Source organism: Dermacentor variabilis, chromosome 9 (assembly GCF_050947875.1).
Source record: "Dermacentor variabilis isolate Ectoservices chromosome 9, ASM5094787v1, whole genome shotgun sequence".
Lineage (NCBI taxonomy): Eukaryota > Metazoa > Arthropoda > Arachnida > Ixodida > Ixodidae > Dermacentor > Dermacentor variabilis.
Window position 1 is genome coordinate 107452511 of NC_134576.1, and position 22027 is coordinate 107474537.

General features: G+C 50.1%; 1 protein-coding gene across 1 annotated transcript in view; it reads left to right on the forward strand.

Moving 5' to 3' along the window:
• The window catches only part of LOC142557241 (uncharacterized), a 145559-nt gene extending 126710 nt beyond the window's left edge, over nucleotides 1-18849 (forward strand). The window contains exons 4-7 of the mRNA XM_075668944.1: nucleotides 7050-7320; nucleotides 7730-8389; nucleotides 9051-9893; nucleotides 12915-18849. Of these exons, the coding sequence (XP_075525059.1) occupies nucleotides 7114-7320; nucleotides 7730-8389; nucleotides 9051-9893; nucleotides 12915-13376 (2172 nt within the window). The 5' untranslated portion in view covers nucleotides 7050-7113 and the 3' untranslated portion in view covers nucleotides 13377-18849. The remainder of the gene's footprint in view (nucleotides 1-7049; nucleotides 7321-7729; nucleotides 8390-9050; nucleotides 9894-12914) is intronic.
• Nucleotides 18850-22027: the final 3178 nt, after the last annotated feature.

The window sequence follows — 22027 nt, forward strand, 5'->3', positions numbered from 1 at the left end:
TTAACTATGACTGTTACGTCGTTCTTTAGCCTGCACGGAAATCCAAGCGGTCGAGCGTTTTGCATTCCTCGATCGAGAGTCTCAGCCCGGGCTCGTTACACGCGTTCATAACAGGCTGTGAGAAACCGTTATGGTGCCACTCACATGCCATTTCTTATGAACTCCACTTCACTCATCGACTCAGTCGATCAGTCGCAATTAATTCACATGTCGCGGTACGCTGCATCTTCGTACTGTCTGTCTTTCGCGTTGTGCATTCCTCCATTTTCTTTAGTACGCCTGTATGCTCCCATGCCTTTTGCCGAAGTATTTCGCATAACCAGCCTGCACCGGACTACTTTTTATAATCGCAGAGTACTTAAATCAGTCGCGCCACCCTTTGGCCAAACATGAACTCTTGCGCCAGAAAAGCCTACGAGTCATCGTCGTTCTTGACCCTTGTCGCGACAGTAATTTGGCTGAACATATATTTGACTTCGCTAATTCCTGATAATGCGGGGAAGGCAGCGATCGAGGAGTCGTTGTACAGCGAAGCTTTCTTCGCCTACCGGCCTCGCCGTTGGCTCCATTGACATCCCGTGCTCAGCCACGGTTAATCACTCGTAGGTGAGGGAACAAACGCGAGTTAATGATATCTTAGTTGAAATCAAGAAAAAGAAATGGGCATGGGCAGGACACGTAATGAGAAGGGAAGGTAACCGATGGTCATGAAGAGTTACGGAATCGATTCCAAGGGAAGGGAAGCGTAGCAGAGGGCGGCAGAAAGTTAGGTGGGCGGATGAGATTAAGAAGTTTGCAGGGACAACATGGCCACAATTAGTACATAACCGGGGTAGTTGGAGAAGTATGGGAGAGGCCTTTGCCCTGCAGTGGGCGTAACCAGGCTGCTGCTGCTGCTGCTGCTGCTGCTGATGATGATGATGAAGTTTCTACCTTCTTGCGAACCTCTGCCTCCTGAAGACGCCGACGCGCATGTGCTCGGTATAAGTTATAGGAATGCACGCGGCATCCCACAGTAGCAGCGTCAGCAGCGGCTGGCGACCGGAGTATATGAAATATGCAATACAACGGCAATTTCCCGTCGTGGGCCGTAGTTCGAGGGCCCCCTTTATTCACTTATCGTCGGCGCACCGAGCTCCTCGCCACGGATGCGGCGAGCGATCGCCTCGAATTGGCCCGACACGACGTGGCCCCCGTTAAGAGAAAGCGGGCCCGTTTCCGAACGCCAGGAAGGCGTAGAAGTAAACGTTCGGGAAACGCTTAGAACACCGCGGGAAACAAACGGATCGCTGTCACGCCATGCCAACGGTCGTTACCGCGCTTGTCTGTTCAGACGTGACGCGAGAGGGCGCTTTTACTACGCATACGGCCCGCAGGCGCTCTTTTCGCGTGTTCCCCACAACGGTTGGCTGCGAACAGCAATAACTTCATCGGACGGAACGGCCTGAACGACCTCGCGGGAACGGCTGTTTGCGGTCCTGTATCGACGAGGTGCGCTCGTTTATTGCTTGTCTCCTCTCCTTTTTTTTTTTTTTTTTGTGGGCAGCGGGCTACACGGTTGTACTTGAACGACACGCGGCTACAACAAGAAGGCAGCGGAAGGGAGAATAAACAATGCAGGTTAAAGATTCACGAAGCATTTTTGGTGCGGCTGAAGAAGCCTGTGATGCTGGGTTAGTTGGTCCAGCATGACGGTGTGGGATGATAAACAGCGCAGAAAACGAAGAGTTACGGAACAATACGACGAAGCACTCTGTGCATATGGTGTGCGTTTAGGCTACAGGCCGTTGAGCGAAGAAGTGTTGCTGGGCCCCTGGCTGGAAATGATATCAACAGAGCGAGCCATGAAGGCCCTCTCAAACGTTTTTTTTTAATTTTTCATTATTTACACAGGCTTTGATTCGAGGTTGCGAATGCCTCCCAAGTCTATGTAATACGTGTGTCGCAGGTCCGATCGCGATCGGGATCGAATTTCTCTCTCTCTCCTTTGCACAGCCAGCGGGAGCGATCCAATCGCGTTCGATGCCGATCTGGCTCGATTGCGATAGAAAGCGGCCGTGCGACACCGGCACTAACGTATACACAGTGGCATCATTTTGCATACGCTCGGCACCACTTCTCCACATTCTGCTATTCCCCTTCTCCCTTTCCCTCTAAGTAGAGTAGCAGACTAGAAGACTGTCACCTCCGGGTGACACATCTGCTCAACCAGGCGTAAATTCTGCCGAAATTAAATTGTGACGTTTTGTGTGCCAAAACCACGATCACAGTCACGCAATAATTTCGTCTCAGTGGGAAATTAATAACGCGGCAGTTTCGTCGAAGCCAGCAATACATTCTCTATAGTATAGGCCTCTTGCGCGAAGCGATTTGTTTCCTGCAATTGACCGTGTCTGCAGTTGTGCTAACGTTTGCACCTCCACGGATAGACGGTCCTTGCAATCGACGGTGACTTTGCATTTTGAACATGTAGACGCAGCAGGAGGTAGAAAGCAAGTATTCTTCAAGATCTGCGCCGTACCTCTCGGTTAGGCCTCATACACGTACCGAGTACACTATGAAAACAATTTTTTTCCCCGTAGTTTACGACTGACCAGCCAGTGGCGACTTGCGCCGCTCCAATGATAAGACAATACCTTGCGCGTGGTTCTTTGCTTTACGCTAAGTTTCACCGTAGGTATCAAAGGACTCCGATTTCAAGACGGCGATGACGCGACAGGCATGGCGTCCCCAATTGCGATCAACACCTGCCCCGACTGCAAGCAACCTGTACGATCCATCGCCAAGCACCAACGCCTCCTAGGTAGCAGGCATGCGCGATCTGCTTTGTGACGTCATCCTACTTGGACCGAAATGTTCGTCACCAAGCCCTGCGTGACGACAGCATGACGTCATAGATGGAAATGCCCCGTCCTTCTGAAATCTATACGAGGCGTTGCAAACACCGAATGTGGAACTGTCCAGCAGACGAAACGGAGTAGTAACAGGAGTAAAAGCGCATCCGCTCGGAATGGGTGCCAATCTAGGGTGAGTGGGTCCGACCGGTGGTCGGCCCCGTAGAGGAACCGCCGCGAGGCCGTGTAGTCTCTCCTGTATTTTGCCAGCGAATCGGGTCTTCAGCTTCAGACACATCTTATTCTCTTTCCCATTCCCCGTGTAGATGGTTTGCGTGACGTCATCATGGCCGCCATCTTGGGGTAGTAGCACGCCGAGAAGCCGCGTAAACGAGAAACGTGACAGCGCAACCGAGCAACAAAATCGATCACAGTGATAGCGGGGTGAAAAAAAGGACGGTCACTGTCCGAAAGCAAAACAGTGTACGCGTGTATATTACAGTGCGCTGACGTCATCGTGGCCGCCATTTTCAGGTACCAGAACGGCGAGAGAAGCCGCGTCCGTGACGTTATGCGAAAACCACCGAATATAGGCTGAAGAGCCACCCCCCTTCCAAAAATAAAACACTTGTCATTCAACGAACCAACTTTATCTCCTAGACGCTGGCAACTGTGGATAAAAGGCATCTCAATACGAAGTTCAAGAGAACTGCCGGAACTGTTCAAGAGTATTAGCTTAGTAGGGCCCGGCCGCGGAAACGCAGAAATATCCACGTCCTAGCGTGGATAGCCGGCGCAGAATCGCTTGGGCGCCGCGCCACCCTTCTTCTTCGCGTCTGCAAATATATGGTCAACCGATGAATCCCTTTATCGCTCTCTGATCTTTACGACACTCGCGTACTGCGGCCAAGTTGGGAAGGAGGGCGTATTACGCGCCGACGCACGCAGGTAGTCGCGCCGAATGGACCGAAACGAAAGGAAAAGCAACAAGACAGAAAGAAAAGGAAAGCAACCGGCGAGGCGCTGCAATACAACGCCGCCGTCGTCGCTGGCTGGCGTCCCACAGAGGCTTTGGAAGGCAAGGCCGCGACGCCTTTAAAAGGGAATCAGTGTGGCGTAGTACACAACCACGCTTCCGCCGCGCTACCGGGAACCGTCGACGCGTCGCCTGCATACCTCGACTGGGACGTCCCACACGCGGCCTCGTTGCACGGATCGCAATGGGCCGCGCGCCGGCTTGCTGGCCGGCTTGCTGGCTGGCTCGCCGGCTGCGCTCGCAACAGATGATGCGGCGTTGCCACGTCGTGGCCATTCGGCCGCTGCTATTTCAGGCAGTTAACGTCACAGTGAAAAACAAAAAGAAAAAAGAATGTCGCAGAAGCCTTATGGCCCTCATGTGATCTGCGCCTATACTGCGACACCCCAGATGCTCGTAGAATGTCCACAGAAATATCGACAGGGAGTCCGTTTTCGAGATAATGTAAGTCAATTGGACAAGCGCTAGATTTTCATGACGACAGTGCTAAGCCGGAATTTCTTGTAGACCTTATCAATTTGAGTACATCTGTAGATTTTTATTAATTCGATGTGAAACTAAGTGTTCGTTGTCAAGATTACTTCAAATAATAACATTCATGATTTACGTGTATAGCAGTGCGGGAGCAAGTGGGTCGCTTTCTCTTGTTTAGTTTGTTCTTGTCGTGTTTACTTTTTTTTGTAGATTTAGTATGTATGTTTCGGGCATGCGTGGTGATTATTTATGAGGAAATGGGTAGCGAACATTTCTCGAGAGTGCACTGGGATAGCGAGGTTTAATGTACAGCCGCCTTCTCATCTACATGTGTGCAGTTGTTAGACGTCAAAGCGATAGAATTCAGCGCTACGGGGCATTATGACAAGATTAACCATTTCGCGTACATGTTCAGTGCGACGACACGTACGACGTTTAGCTCGATTCTGGCGCTTCGCACATGAGTCACTGCATGTCGAATACGGCGAACCGGAGACGGCGTGTGTCGCAGTAAGGTACACACGTTCCCAATTCCGCATTTTTTTTTTATGTGGCTGTGTTCGAACACTTGATCACTTAGGTTCTCGCGTTGGGTTGTTGAGAAGAAGCTTCAGCTCTTGGTACCTATGTGAGTACGCGGGAACGAAGAAAGCTTGTTGCAAATGCTGTTGAGGGCTTTGCGTATACATATACTGTTCTTCCCTTAAACAAACATTTGGTCATGTCGAAGGCAACGTGTTCGAAAATTATACACAGGGTGTTGTGGGTGGTTAAGCGCAACCGGACTTCTGAGCAAGGTTGCCGCATCAAGCTAACGTTCGGCTTCGGTGATCATCCACCGATAATTTTTTATCTTCAAAATTTTAATTTCCTGTCTTTCGCCGGTTCAGCTTCGAAGTCTGATAGCTAGCTATACAAATTTGGAAAAGTGGATGGGGTTGCTGGCTAAGAAAGGGTTGTCGCAATTAAAATGTCATGTGTTTCTTTCTCTCTATACTGCACAGAATTTTAAGCGATTGCCTATGGCAGGAGAAAAAAAAAAACACAGGGAAAGACAGGGAAGAAGGTTAGCCAGTGAAAGTACTGGCTGACTATCCTGTGCTGGCCTAAAAGGGGTCAAGGGAATCAAATGCGTTAGAAGGAGAGATCGGCTGCCGGGAGACGATCAGGCACGTAAGCTTCGACGGTACCAGTTGCAATATACGACAAGAAAGGCGTCCTCGACTGTGCTTAACAAACTAGGCGATCGCCTCCCTCGAAGAAGGAGAGAATCCTAGGACAGTGGTCCGGACCGAGTTTAACGCTGAAACCATTAAGCGCCTTGTTCCGGATACTTGAGAGCTGGAGGACGTCGTGTCCCTGCTTTAAAAGTTGTAGCGCGTTTCATCGATTTATAGTGCCCCTACCAGTGTGCCCCTGTACCCCCCCTCCTCGACAACGCAACGAAACGCACTTGACCCTAAAGCGAACATTAAACATTCTTCACGATTCATCTTACTTAATTAACTAATTAAGCGGAATATAAATATACTCTAAGGAACGCCACATGAAGGCCAACTATATGCCGTTGGTTTGATCAAGCTGCGGCTAACCATATTTCTTATAATCCTTGACACAAGTTACCTCAAACACCCTCTAAATATATAATGTTCCCTGCACGCATGCTTGCTTTCGTCCGTGTGCGAGAAAGGCCAATTAAAAAAGGGTAGTCTCGTGTGTCGAGGAGATAGCAGGACAATATCTCTCTCCTTTTTTTTCGCTTATCTATTTTAGCTCTCTCAATGTTGCACAATGTGATGGGTGGTTACGCTGCCTGCGCAAGGGGAACGAGACATGCGTCGTCTGAAAGGCACGCGTCGAGGGCATACAACGCGTAGAAATGGGGGGGTGGGGGGGTTGGAGGGGAGATCGGGCGATGCGCGGGAAACACCGGAAAGAGGTTGGGGGGAGGGCTTAGCACGTGGGCCGAAATTTGCGAGAGCGAGCCGCGCGCTTTTGATGATGTGCAGCCACGAGAGAGTGAGGAGATGCGCTGAATTGGCTTCGAATTTGATTTTTTTAAATTTCCGGCATGAGAAAGGCTTGGCGTTGTCTCGAGCGCGCTTTCGAGCGTTCTCGCATCTGCGGCGCAGCTCTCAGCCAGCTACAGATGAAGGACCTTTCTCATTGAAGAAGGCCTCGTGACCATGGCCTCTCATGGCGCAATTTTCGAAGGGCCACAAAGGCGCTGCTGCTGCGATTTCCGAAGGAGGCTGCCGCCACTGAGCGGCCGTCCGCGACATTGAACAGAGAACCGTGAATACGTCGGCGACGTCAACAATGGACTTTCTCCTCTTCTCTTAAGCTTGCCCTCCCCACCCTTTTGTCCTTTCCCCAGTGCGAGGTAGCCGACCGGGCTCAGTCCATGGTTAGCGAATCCCTCCTCCTCTCTCTGCCCTCGCAGGACCGCGGATCGTCCCTCTCCTCTCATTCACAAATCTCATGGATGAGATTTGTGAATGTTTGTCATCAGAGTGTGGAACTTGCTTTCACCGTTGCGCATCCCTCTTTCTATGTCATCATCATCCCTCATCGCCCCATTGTGTTCCTCCTCCCCCTGTGCAGAGTAGCAGGCCAGAGCGCCTTAGCTCCCAGGCCGACCTCTCCGCCTTCTTTCAATTGCATTATCCCTCTCTCTCTCCCTCCTCCTCTCTCTGCCCTCGCAGGACCGTGGATCGCCAGCGAAGCCCGAGCCGACAGGGCGGCGCGCGGCCCAGCGGCGGCGGCGTCATGCCCAGCGCTGCCGTCCACCGGGCCGACTCGACCCGGTCGGACAACTCGGACGCCTCGGGACGCAGCGCCGAGTCCCGCGGCTCGGCCGGCAAGAAGGTCAGCTTCAGCCGAGCCGTCCGGGTCAAGAAGTTTCCCCGGCGGCACGAGGGCAGCTCGAACTCTGTGTCCCACGCCGGAAACGGCGATGTGCCGGACTCTGCTCAGGTGAGCCAGGTCTCTTTCTCCTTGCTTGTTATGCCCGGGAGCCAGGTGAACCTCTTTCCTTCGTGACTCACAATTTTTTGGTTCCATTGATGACGCCAATAAAAAAAAATATGTATTACGTACGCAGAGCAGGCCTTCGTCACACGATGCGTGTACTCTGTATTCCAGGAAGGCTATAATTGCACTGAAACCCCGGGTCTCACAATTAATTACACGCATAAGAGTGGAGATGTTGCTCCGCTATACATTGCACGCATCAACGTTCTTAACCATTAAATATCTATAGCAACCTGTGTGATTATTTTCCAGTTCAGTGATCGCCATGGCGCCGGTAGGTTTGCCGGCTGACGACCTGCAATATCCCGCATTACCAGTGCGGTCTGTAATACGCAGCTTTACCTCTGCACAGGCGCCCCCTTCGCCCGAGAAGAAGTTCTGGTTCAAGGTCTACAAGAACCGGCACCACCACGACAAGAGCGCCGGAGGCGGCCGCATCCCCGAAGAGCCTCCCTTACCGCTGGAGACCACGGTCTCGGACTCCTCCGGGCACCACCACCACCACCACGCGCGGGGGGCATCGTCCGTGGCCAGGAGCGCGTCGTCGGCGTCGGCGTCGCGGTCCCCGCGACGAAGACCCGACTCGCCCGTGGTCAAGCGCAACCACGTCCGGCGGATCGTGCAGAAGTTCGACCGCGAGGCGACGCTGCGTCACGATCCACCGGCGAGCAGCTCGAGGGAGTCATCGCCTCCGCCTCCGCCGGTGCCGCCGCCACCTTCCGTGGTGCGCAGTTACTCGGTCGAAGAGTACACCAGGCCCGGAACCCCGATCGAGCTCCAGAGGAGTCCGGCGCCCAAGCGCAGCAACCGGCTGGTCGACGGCGTCAAGGTCATCTTGGCTCCGCTGACCCGCAAGAAGTCGTCGGCCTCGAAGAAAGAGGTTCGAAGCGCGGGCACCGGCACTCTGGTCAGGGAGGAAGACTTCGAAGAGGTCAACAACAACGAGAACAAGGAGAACGAACCGGTCGAAGAAGAGGAAGAGCTGCCCATCATGGTGGACAAGGCGACACAGGTAGGAGTTTTAAGAGAACCCAGGAGCACGAGTCGTTTGGTCGGTTTGGGGACTGCTGACTCACGTATACCCGTGTCCGGAAACACGTATGCATTGACGTACAACCAAATGTGATGATTTCTAGGAAGGGTCGTCACCCCATTGTAGCCATGCCATGAAACGCAGATATAAAATTCCATGGACTGAAGTTAACTCTCCGTCATTTGTTTTCTTTTTTCTTTTTTGGTTTTTCTCGTGCTGCACCCGCTTTAAATTGAACACGTTGGCGCTAACGACAGGATGCGTCAATTCATAAACCACTAATACGAAGCAGGCTCTGGTGTTGTCGGATGTTTTTTACCTCGGAAGCCGTGTCGCGGCATTTGCATTCATTACAAACATTACGGAACGTACTCGTGCGGTAAAATATTAATCACTCCATTGCAAACACACATTCCATGGTCTATATTGTCACTATAAGAGCAACTGTCGATTAGTTTAACTCCTGCGTCCACTTCATCTGTCCACCTCTATATTCCCTTCTTATATCCCTTTACCACCACCCTTCAGTCACAAAACGAAAAGATGAAAGCCGAGTATCGGCTAAAAAATCACCCACAAGCCGCTTGGAATCAAATAATCGAAAAGCGATGTACAGAAATCTACGTTCGCTCTCCCGTAGGTCAAGCCCTTCGACTTGGAAGAGTTCTTCGCGACCAGTGGCGATGTCTCGCACCTGTACAGCCAGGTGGACAAGAGCAAGAAGACCACCACGTTCAAGACTCCCGAAATACACGTGCACCATCCCGAAGTAGTCGTGGACTACCCCATCACTTCCAGCCCCCGCTACGTCGAGCGCGACTACGAGTACTACGACCGAAGCAGAGCCTCGTCCTCGTCACCGACGCCGAGGCGAGGCGGCGACGTTTCCACGACCCCGGAGCCGGAGTACGGAAGCATCCGACGGGTGAAGTCGTCCAGCCGCAGCTTCGGCTTCAACCTGGGCCGGTGGGAGCACGACGACAGCGCCAGGCGCCGGGACTCGGACACCTCCAGCGTCAACAGCGAGCCGGGTATACTAGGCGGCCACCACGACGGCAGCAGGCCCGGCAGCGTGCTCAAGGCCTACGACTCCAAGAAGCGCGAGCTCAGTTACGAGAACGTGCCGGCCAGGGTCTCGGACAACGAGAGGTCTCGCACGGGGTCGCCCGCCACGTCGACGTCCGGGGTCTGGGTGCGCGACATCGACAAGGACTACCGTCGCGGCATGGCCGACGCGGACGTGACGGTGCCTAGCAGTGGCTACGTGTTCACGTACACCGCTTCGCTGGGAGGAGGAGACCGGTCGTCCAAGAAGAAGACGACGACGACGACGACGACGAAGTCGAGCTCTCGAGACGCATCGCCCACCTTGCTCGACAACGGCAGCCTCCCCAGGAGTCACCGACGGTCTCCGTCGCGCGGACCGCGGTCTGTCAGCTCGGACCAGACATCGGTCCGAGGTGGCCTGGCCGCAGCCTATCAGGCAAGTGCGCGTTTGGTTGTTGCGTGCAGAGACGAACTAATTAAGGCGCAGAGCCGTTTAAGCCTGCCTCATGCGGTGCGTTGGGCTTGCGACCAGCCGCCTTTGCGCGGAAAATATTTTTCGGTGTAGACCCGAGGACGGGGAACCAATAAGAACGTGCGTTGCCAGACGCGCCACTCTGGCCTGCCTGCTTATTGTTTAGTTCGGTGAAGTAACAAGCTCAAACTTCTCACGAGAAAAGTTTAGTTCGTGTTACTTTGTTTTCGCCGAAGCGTACCGAAAAAGAAGAAGACTACGCCAAGAATAATTCTGGTTCGAAGTTCTGGCCCAGTTTTCTACAGCCTTCTTTTTTTCTCGAAGTGCACTTAGCACACCCTGCCGTGTTATCGTTGTTGAAACGTACTTATCAAAGCAAATTCTCCTCCCCTCTTGACTATCGTCAACAGAGGTTAAGTTAAACCTCTCCAAATTACAGCGTCGCCTCGACCTAGCGAGTGCTGTTGGGCCCACAGATGACTTTCCTTTTTTAATGCGAAAGCATCAAATGGCTCACTGAACGAAGAAGCCGGCGTCCCGCGTCTGTAGCAGCACCTAAAATGCCACTGGCTGCGACGCCACGTCACGAGTGCGCCTCGACGGAGCAGAGCGGGCGAGAGGGAACATCTAAAGCCCCTTAAACTTCGTAAAGTAGTGGCACTCTCTTCCTCCGCCTTCCCTCCTCCTGCTTTCTCCTCTTTTTCACGCTCCCTCCTCGACCGTGGCGCCTCCTACACTGCTCGAGCGTAGCAACGGCGCCAACATGCGCTCCTCGCCACTCCGTAGACGCTTCTCGAGCAAAAATGGCGCTGATGCACGGCGCGAGGGCCCACGTGACGCTATTAGGCCAATAGCGACGCGGCGTCAGCCTCGGTCAGCGCGTGCGAGGAGGAGGCGGCATTCTTGAAAGCGTGGCACTACTTTACGAAGTTCAAGGGGTTTTAGGAACATCTGCTGGCCGGCCAGTTGCACGCCAGGTGATCCGTGAGGGTATAGCCACGATGCGGCGCCAGCCTAGCTCTCGTCGCTCACGGAAGCCAGTGCGGTGCCTGTGTCAACCGTGCGCTCCTTGTCCACGCAAACTCTCGCCTGCTTTCTACCTGCGCCTCGGTAATTAAGGTCAAATGAAAACGCGCCAAGCATCCCAACGCGCTCGCTTGCCCGCGAGGTGTTCATAACTCGAAGGACCGCTCCACGTCGTTCAATTGGACATTAATGCTCTCGCATTTTTTGGAGCGAAACTGTTTATGGCTAGGCTTCCGCGCATTTTTCGTGTGCGCGAGCAAAACTAAATGGTGGGCCCATCCCAAGATAGTGGAGAAAGGGTCCAAGCGCAATGTAACATACCCCTGTGGACTCCGTGTAGTGGGTTCCGCGAACTGTAACGCGCCCTTGAACTACCCTTGTTGTATCTGGGACCCAAAGAGGTCCCATGCATAAGAGTAAGAACAGATGGTGTACGATCGGATCTTAGCCCAAAAGGCCGACCCGCGCTAGCCATGTTTACGTTCGCGCCGCCCTCTCTTTGTCGGCGTTCCAAACCGTTTGCGTATCTATAGTTTCATTTCCTTCCGCTCTCCTGTGGTGGCGGTGCCGTCGAAACGTCACGCGTGTCTAATTTCCTCCTGCTCCCCGGAAAAAAGAAAGAAAGAAAAAGCGATTGCAGATAAATGGTGCATTGGGCCGCTGTGTTAGAAGCTAGAGGTTCTATCCAATCACCATGTAGCTCTCTTTTTTATTTAGTTATTTTAGGAATACCCTCCGGGCGAAAGACATTAAGCATTAGAGGCTGATTTCATCGACTTTGGAGGCACCTAACAGAAAACCCGTGATGGGTTGAGTGTACGCGAGTGTGTCACAGCGTTTCACATAATTGCAAGTTTAAGAAGTACAAGGTATCAAAGCACCACTTTGATGAGTGGTGTCCAAAGTTGCCCATGACGCGCGCAGCTGTCAGCACGTCACGATCATCACAAATAAAGCACGCCGTCCCACACAGGGAGAGTTAGCGGTGCTAAGTTCTGGCTAAGTTTGTCAATGAAATCGACATACATTTAGTATATACCGCGATGCCCCTCGAAATATGTTGTAGTGACCCGTCGCAGTCGCACCCACAGAAGTCTCCTGCTGAACTTGTTATATTTCGAGACACTAATTTTGCGAAGATATTGCGCATATTCTCTGTTCTAGTGATCGGTGTAGACGGCAAACTAGATGGCTAAGAGGACAGCGGGCATATTAAGCCTCGTTCCAATGAGGAAGCGGACAAAGAAGGCAGTGTCACGACGACAGCATCGAGGTCAACAAACTATGCAAGCTACTTTGCTGTCCAAACAAGACGGCGGCTTAGCAGGAAGCTTGTAAACTCGACGAGGAGGCCGTCCGTTGACAATAAAACGTGGTCACGCTTTCTTATGTGTTTCACGTGAGCTATGTTGCGCTTTTGATAGGTTCGATTAAAGAATTAAAATACACTTATAACATATGTTTTTCTCAGCTCTCTATTGTCACCTGGCGGGCCTCACGTCGCTCGGACGGCTTCCATTAAAGTGGATGGAAGGATTACTTGGTCAGCAGTCTAGAGTATTGGTGGAGGAAAAACAGGAGAGATTGATAGAACAGGAGTAATTGCAATTGTATAGGTAACGGTACAGTACAGTAATACAGACTTTAAATGCGAAAGCTAGGACCGAGATCAGGTAGGCAGGTGGTAGATAGTGATATACGTAGTAAAACCTGATTAAATGAAGCAAGCTAGTGGACTATTTGTCCCCACCCCGTTTCGAAGGGGATGCCGATAAACATCATCTTCATCTCGAAAGTGATGCCGATAAACACGATGATCATCGTCTTCCAGACGGTTCCAGCGCGCGTCCCATTACTTGGGCTCGAAGCTGTCTGTTTAGCTGTGTACTGTCCTCGATGCCGCCCAGAACACTGGAGCGCGCCCACAGTGACGAACGTGTACGGCACGCTTCTTCGCAGGCAAGGCAGGCGAGAGCCGCGGCGTCTTCGTCCAACGGCCGGGTCTCCAAGTCGTCCTCGCCGCGCTCCCCGCGGATCCACGCGAGCAGCCCGGGCCGGCCCGCGGGCGCCGTCTCGTCGGGACCCGGCTCGGTCCAGGGCTCCGTGGCCGGCTCGGTGACGAGCGAGCCGGCCTACCAGCGGGACACGGTGGTTCTCTACATCCCCGGCGTGAGCCACCACTCGACGCCGTCCGAGGACTCGCTGCGCGTGTCGCGCAGCCACTCCGTCCTCAACAAGGACAAGAGCGCGTCCCGCAGCGCGTCCAAGAGCGGCCACAAGTCCAAGTCGTCGTCCTCCTCGAGCCGCCCCAAGAGGGCCGCCTCGGAGAGCGACATCCGCCGGACCAAGTCCGTGCCGAAGGGTGCCAAGTTTCCCTGGCTCAGAATCAAGCCGACCGTGACGGCGACCCCCGTGCACTAGCATCTGCCCGCCGCGGCATTGTTTAGGAGCCCTAGCTTGAGTTTCAAAGTGCACCGAAGTGTCGACACCTAGTTGAGGCGCGGCGACGATGGGCGCGGGGTCCAGTGAACTGTGCTATAGGCGGTCGAGGAGGATGCCCAAAGTGCGCCCCGAACGAAACACGAAGCTCTTCTTGCCGGAGTAATTGTTCGTTTTTATATTCAACTCTCATTTGCGCACCTGTACGCCAAAGTGAAGTAAGTTCACTCTGCTTGCTCAGCGTCCCGAATGTTCGAAGGAAGTTGAAGGGATGCCGCTTACCCTGTGCGCGCGGAGTTAACGTTATCTATCGGAGAGTACGAGAACTCGCGCAAATGGAGTTAAATACGGTGCAAACGCGTTGCACCCGAGAGCAGGAGTGGCTGATACTCCCGTTATATATAGAGTGTAGCTGTGCCCGCGTTAGCTGATCCTGGCTCGTCTTTCCAACGGCGTGATTCGACAGTGTCACGTGGACAGGCGGCATGTCTATGCGTATCATGTTCTCTGACTCGCCGCGCAAGTGCTGTTGGAACAGACGAGCCAACGGCATAATTGAGCAAACTTTTTATGAAAGTATACGAGTTACGAAAACAGGTGCGCTGATAAGAGTATGTGCTGATACATAAATATTTGAGCTTTGATTGGTAGTGGATTCTTTCTTGCGGTCTGCTTCGTGAGAATTCACGTAAGAACTATCTCGATGCCACAGAGAGAATGCACAAGGAAGCATCACTTCCTCACAGTTTTGGTAGGTATTACGCCATGCCATTACAGGAGGCGCCGTGTTTGCTCAAGTCACATAACGTACTCGGTGACGCCACGCCCATGTGTTCTGCAAACGGTTCTTTATGACGTCATAGTGACAGCTCTCTGGACCTCCGCCATCATTGTCCCGTGGTTGGCTTGATAACTGCGCCTAAAAACCCATAAAAATGTCACCATAGCTGTGGCGAACTAGACGAGCCCAAAGGACCCTGCGCTGCAGGCCTGCTGGTAGGTATTTTAATCCGACGTCTGTACCTGGGCCTCAATGGAAATGTAATCTGCCACGGGAAGGCATCGTGTAGACGCAAAGAAGAATGAAAATCACTCAGAAAAGCGCATTGAAATTCAATACTGGATGTCATAGCGTATAGCAGAAAGCCGAAAGCATTCGTGTGACACATGGATCTCTGAGACAAGAAAAATGTAGCAAATTGCGTTATCAGCGGAAGCGAAGAAATATTGTTGAGGCATCTATTAATATAGCCGGGTGTCCTTAAAACCAGCACTTCCGGCGCCCTTAGTTATGATAAGGTAACTACAACAGAACAAAGCTTTAAATAACCGAACGCTCTGGTGCGGCGTTAAGAAATAAAAGATTGTTCGCTCAATCGTTGTTCAGTCAGACCACAGCAGGCCATGTGTGCGACACACCTTGAGGCGTTTTATGTTTCGCCACAGCATTGATGACTTCGACAGCGCAGAAACGAAATGAGGTTGATATTTTCTGAATATTTTTTCAGCTTGTCCTTGTTTTTTTTTCTCGCGTTTCTCGACTCACGCCAACTTTCCAAGCATGAGTCGTCACATGTTGGTGTTGCTCGTGGCATCTTACGAGTCCGTAGTGTCGTTTAAGATGCCCATGTACTTATTGTAGACGCGTTTACAGTTGTGATGCGATAGTGTAGCTTCGAGCATGTAGATTAACTGCTAACGACGCTTGTATACTAAATGTTTACCGTACTCAAGTGCGACCAAGAAAGAAAAAAACGCGAGCCCAATACTTCCTTGTTCATATAACGATATCTTCTGCAAAAAGATTGACATTTTCGTTTGATTTTCTTGTTCGGCGAACTTCAAGACAAACTTTTCAACAGAAATACAAGAGTTGCATTGCTGCAGTAAAGCGTTAGCGAACGTATAGTGTTCCTATACCTTCGGGGGCTCCTCAACGCTCACGTGACTTGACCGGTACGTTCCAATTTTTTAGCGAGTCGCCTCGCCATCCTCGCTTCGTCGAGCTCTCTCGTTTCGTCTATAAAATACCGAGCCTGCGCACTGCGAAGCGCTGGCGCAAAACGTGCGCTATGAAATAGAGTTCCACGACCACTCGTCCTCAGGCCCATTCCACTCGCTGAACATGACCAATGCCTTAACGCCAGCCGTTAAAGCCGAAGCGCATCTATAAGCATCGAGTCGAGGGTTCAGGCGCTTCGCTCCGAGCGAAGCCTTTGCGGCGGACTTCGCTGCCTTGACTTCTCTGCGTCGAACGCGTGGACCAAGTAGCTTAGATCCGCTGTCGCCGCAAATGTCGTAACGTTCACGTTGTCATGACAACGCTGCTTGTTATCTTCTTACTTTGTCCAACGACGTCACCATGACTACCAGGGACGACGCTCTGTGGAAGCAAGCTGGGCAGTTTTAGGACTCAACCGACTTGTCATTGTTTAATGATATACAAAAGTGACGGCTGTCGACACCGTAACCGGCTGGGACCGGCTAAACTGTGTCGCAGTTTGCGTGTATTCCTTTGAGTTCTTTGCGAGAAAGCTGTGAATCCTTTGTTTCGCCGAATTGTGTGCTGTGAAAATAAGTGTGTACTCGCGAGGCGCCGTTACTTATAGGATGACTGTATGCTATCTCCGGCGCTTACTGTGAAAAAAAAAAAGAACGCTGTGTGTACTAATTAATGAAGCGTGCTGCTTATGTCTAGTGTGTATAATTGTGACGCGCGTGTACCGATAGCGCCTCGTATATTGCATTTCACTTGTTGGCTCCAGTTTAACACGTTGCGAACTATCTTTACGCAAAGGTTTGATTACGGGCACACGCTGTTCATGGACAGTGTTATACATGGTTGACCACGCGTCTCAGAGTTTACAGAGAGCTTAGCAGACCGCCGCTAATGGCTGTCGTAACAATGACGTCTGCAGCGAATGGCCATTTACGATACGTTGCATAAGAGAGTGAAAGAACGGTACCAAATCTAAAGTCCGAATGTGGGGGGTTGGAGGTGTCAAATGTATCCTCACACGGATTCACGGTAAGCTATGGTTCACGTGGCGTTTTTTTTTGTTTGTTTGACAGTGGCTTGTATAGTAGGAAGCCGGTATATCGAATTACGGATTTTAACACAAACGCTCGGCTTCCCAAGTTGGCATTCAAGGCTATACCGATGCTGAAGGACCAATAGTCCAAAGTCCTATCTCAAAAGTATTTCGTGGTGTCTGAGCTTCTTCACACGTAAATTCGCATTTCTAGTCTCTTTCTATAATGCAGAATCCCATATTAGAGAGCATTGAAAAAGAAAGAAGAGTTTCGAGGGTGCTGTCGGCTACTTTTCCTGTGCGAACGCACGCAGACGTGTACATACCCATGATATGAGTTCGATAGTTGTAGTTTTTCTTTCCCAAAAAGCGGCCATCACGAGCATATATTTGCACACTAAAAGAGCAGTAAACAACCGTTTGCGCTGTGTGCAAGGAAAACGTATTAGCCGACAGAATTTCGCATACACGTCCATTGAGGCTACGCAGTACGAAGTGGCAAACGGTGTTGATGCTGACCTATCAGTGGCGCAGCTCACACGGAACAGACACAAGGAACGCATCTCCATACACGGAGATGCGCATTCTCAAGTAAAAAAAGTTTAAAGATAAGTCCTTCATCAAACCACCTTGAGCCTCGCACAAGTACGAAAGAGGGTGGGGTTTGATCCGGGCGGCAGTTGAAAGATTGCAAAGCGCCGCTGAGGTTGGGTACCTTGACGCCGGCGGTGCGTGGTTTTTCTTTCTGATTCTTTCATTGCTGAAAACGGGGGCGAAAGTTGTGAAAGCCAGCGGTCGCGGTAAGAGCAATACTGTTGTGTTTTAACTTTCCACATTCAGGAGCAATCATTCCATGAGCAGAGCCTCTACCAAAACTTGCGAAGACACAGCCAGCGGGGTTGGAGCTACCGTGAAGTATCTCATCGGGGCCTGCATAGACCCATCCAGTGCTACGATACCCTAGGTATTGATCCGGATAATGTTTTTACCCACTGGAGGTTAATATCACGAATAGTCGCGCCACAGTGTCCGGACACAGACGTTTAATTTGTGCAACGACTTGGAGAATTTCTGAAAAGGCTTTCTTCTTGTTTTACTTCAACAGTGGTCATCTTGAATTCAGGGACCATGTCTTTCAAGATGGCAGTTGCCGGTATTTTACGTGCAGTAAAGATGCCCCAATCATGAGGGATGGCGTAGCTGAAAAAGGGGAAGTGGGAACTTTTAGAGGGCAGCAAAATCCTATTACCCGAAGCATCGGGGAAATTACATGTTGCTACTATGTCTCGACTGCCGCTTCCGTGTTCCATGTATTGCAAAAATACACCTATTGCTCGTGCGATAAGTGCATTCCTCTTATAATTAGGAGCACAATGATACGCAGCGAGGCTCATGCAAAACACTATCCGCCAGCGTAGACGACGATAGACGCGTTAACCTGCTTCACACAGTCAACTTCTACATGTGAGGCTCCCGTCGTCATGCTGTGGGCCTGCACCTTCACCTGAAAGACCTTCTACCGTTATATGGTACAAGATAGCTCGCTGACGTGGACACCACGATAACCTTTAACGATGCCGCTGGAATATGACAAACGGGAATTTCATTCCCGCAGTTTCACTTCATCCACGTCGCCGCCTCGTGATCAGTGAACAGAGTTGATGAACGGCGTGAAAACTTCTTGGCTTGCAACATTGCAAGATACCGTTCACTACGGAGCGTATATGTCGGAAGCAACTGCAAGCGACAAGCCACGTGAATCGTAGTTTCCGAGTTATCCTAGCTGAGTTTGGAAATCAAAATTTAATTTGTCAGCCTGCCAGTGAGCGGCACTTAACGTGCCGCTAAGGATACCACAGTGATGAGTCAGTTTCTCTTTCGAAGTGTTTCCTTATTTTCAGACCAGACATTCGAGACGATGTATAATGTTAAATCGTAGAATATTTGCTGCACCATGCTAGACGTCATATGTGGAAGCAGCAGCCGAAATGAACTACCAATGAAAGGTGTTATCAAAGTGAAGAAATGAACAAGACTGGAATATGTGCTGCATTCTTAGGTGAATTAACAGACTTATACGAAACTGAGGGCTGCTACTACGTCGTCGCCATTTCTTTTCCAATGACATGTGTGCGGATTCAAAAAAAGAAGTTTACCACTCTCGTGTGCTTTGAACATACTCTTTGGGTGTGCACTGTGTGTTTTTGTCTTCTGCATCATGCGACGTAAACCGACTGTAGAGGGCGCATTGTTTGCATTATGGGTTGCGCGATATGACGAGAGAACAAGATACGAGGTCCGGGTGGCGCGCTGCAATACAGGGGAGCCCAATGCTAGTCGAACGCTGACTTGTTGTCTTCTGGAGCTTTAATTAAAACGAAGGAAAAAGAAAAGAGATATCAAAGGTTGTTTCTTACACCGGATTTGTGTCCTGTGTCGATCTTTTTACAGGTTTACCACACAAACAAGGAACACGACACACCTTTTCCAATACGCTGAAGTGTGCCGACGTTACTCGGTTGGTGGCACACTAGGACTGGAAACGAACAGCGCGGAAGGCTTGACCAACTGGAGGAATACAGACAATGCGCATGCGAAGCTCGGGATGCAGAAACGGATGTAGAGAACTTATGTAATACTTAGAGAGGGGAAACTGTACTTTCCACCGTGCAGCAGAAAGAAGAGTAGCGGTGGCGTCGTGAACTAAAGTATGTGACCGAGAGATGGTGCTGGCAAAATCAAAACTAATAGCATCGTCATTACGTGCTGAGCAATATGGCCACTGCAATAGCGGCTGGGGAAACGGGTCGCGCTGCTCCCTCGCTAGTTCTGAACTCTCTGTCACCGCGGTTGGGGCCGTATTCGTGTGTAGGACACTCTAACATGACCACAAATATCTTTGTTATGTCACCAGGCGGCATAGAGGCCTCAACTGGCAAAAAAAAAACATTTAAAACAAGTATGCCTTCATTGCTTATTGTAACGGTGAATGAATCAGTGTATGCCCAAACTTTTTGTTCAGGGTCGGGTTAACTTAATGCTGTCAGTCACTGACTTTACAACATAAAGAAACACAGATCTCCATCTATTTAATGAAGTTGAAAGCTCAAATCGCGCGATGTGTTTTCATCGTTCACGGCGTGACACTGAAGCAGGGAGAACAATGCTTCAGCCAACGATATTTACGCTGGGCCAACCTCGTACTGTAGTTGTGTACAGTGCTGCTTGACGTGTTTCAACTGCATAAGTATATTTCAGCGATTTCAGCTAGATTAAGAAAAGAAACATAAGTGCTCGGCAAAGATCGAGTGTCAGCAACATAAGCTCGAGCTGCAACGTTGCATTCTTTTCACAACACGTTAGCGAGAGGCACGTAGTGTAGAAGGAACAAGGTTATGCTGAATTTTAAAGCACATATTGCCACCTCCTGATATTTGGGGTGCACATTTAGTGTTCAAGTGCGGCAGTAAAAAACTTTGACACAAGTCGAGTCGTCATAGGAAAGCAAGGAATGTTATGGGGACAGCAGGTTCACCAGGACTTTTGCAAAGATTCTGTGAATAAACAAGGGCACGAAATAAACATTTAAGCAAGCCCAATTAATGCTTGCAGATCCTCGGAAAACTAAATTAAGGTATCATGGTGAAAAAAATCTCGGTTTATGCATTCAACCAAAACAAAGAGTTTGCGAGGAGATGAACACTTCAATTGAGTAACAGAGGTGAGTAAGGGAAGCCTCAGCCTGGAGTCAACGTTTCCGCAAGCAAACATATTTGAGGGCCGTGGCGAAGACAAGCACACTTGCTGGCTTCTCTTGCTCGTCCACTGTTGATTGGCTCAACGTTAAGCCGAACTTACTATTCTCCCAGCATATATATATATAAAAAAAGGGAACACACTGTGCTCAGGTTTGTAATCTGCTGTTTTAAGAGAAAGAAAATTACTTTTTAGTGATTTGTCATGTTTGAGAAGTGTGGAGTAGGCCGCTTGTGTGAGCTTGTCTTTTCTAGCTAGCTGTTATCTTTCGGTGCAGAGCTAGCATAGTTATTGGTTTCGTGCTGACTGCACATAACCGAACCATATAAGAGCGACCGCCAGAATTCCAGTCATCGTGAAGTATCACTTCCTCAAGGCTGCATTGAGCGCGTTTGACCGTTTTAAAATTCTTTGCATTCTCGTGTAACAAACTATTGTTGTGACGGAGCATGTGATGCTTGGTGGTAACGCCCATCAAGCTGATTTGCAAAGAGCAGATGACAGATTTTGTGCATTAGCAAGTGGTTTGGTACATTGTTTCTGTTTTGGTCGTCATGGCTATAATGAGTAGAAAAGAAGCAAGTTGGCACTCAACATGTTACTTCTCCGTTAGCGTTAGTCATAAAACGGCCTTAAAACGAAGTAAGGTTTTACGTCAAATTTTACCATTCCTGCTCGGTATGATACAAAACTCTAGACTGCTGCTTTTCTGCTAAAGCTCACACCCCTCTATTGGGTAAAATTGCAAACATATAATGGCGCGGCACATATTTCAAGAGAAAATGTTATCATTATGGTGACTGTTGAGCTCCTTATGGCTTGGCATGAGCGGCTTGCAGACTAATAATCTCTCTTTTGTCTATCTTCCTTAACAGAGAAATGATGCAGCCATGACAAACATGCAAGCAAAAAATGGCGAAACAAAAGTTAGTCCTATAAATGAACAAATCACAGTTACAGTTGAAGTGTTCAGAAACATACCTTGTGAAGATTCTGGCACTTGTTGGCACCCTGTTAATTCCAGCTGGGACGCAGTCACTGTTGACGTCCAGATACAATAGAGTCCAAAGGGGTGAACAAATATGAGCAGCGCCTTGAAGGCTGGAGTCGAAAGAAAAAAAAAGAAACATCAATTACTATGGCGGAACTGTGGGGAAGTTTGTGATCCAGATATGCCTAAGAACAGCGCTCAGAACGCTTCATGACAAAAAAAGCACGTGCACACAACACTCTTGCGTGTGGATTCCTTTCAATGGCGTTCTTGTAAGGACTGTGCTTAGTCAACTCTCAATTACATTACACTTGTTTCTGCAAGATACTAGGAATAAGCACAGTCAAGTTAATATGCCAGAAATGTAATTATTCTAACTGTATGACCGCAATTACATTTGCCACTAATATGCAGTGAATTTACCGCGATCTATAATTTATGCAGAAAGAGCCAAAAGTATTATTTATGCTGTTCTCCATATTAGGAATTTTAGCAACGTGGCAAAATAACAAAAGCCTCGTTTGAATTGCCGTTGAAGTGCTATAACCATATAAGTATTATTTAACACTTTAAGCAATGCCTACAGGAATATGCTGTGACATAGCTGTAGCGCTAGCGATACAAACGGAAAGAAAAGTTGTGACAGAACAGAGCGCCAGTCTTGCGCCATCTTCTTTTCCGTTTCTCTTGTTATCGCTAGTAACTACGTCACAGTAAAAGCCCAACTTTCAACGTTATACAGGAATATGTTTTATCCGCTTCGCACGCAAGGAAATTCAAAGTTGAGAATGTGAAGCACTGCTTTTTCACTCACCGGTGCACACGCCCTGAGGCTGTAAGATTGACCCGCTTTC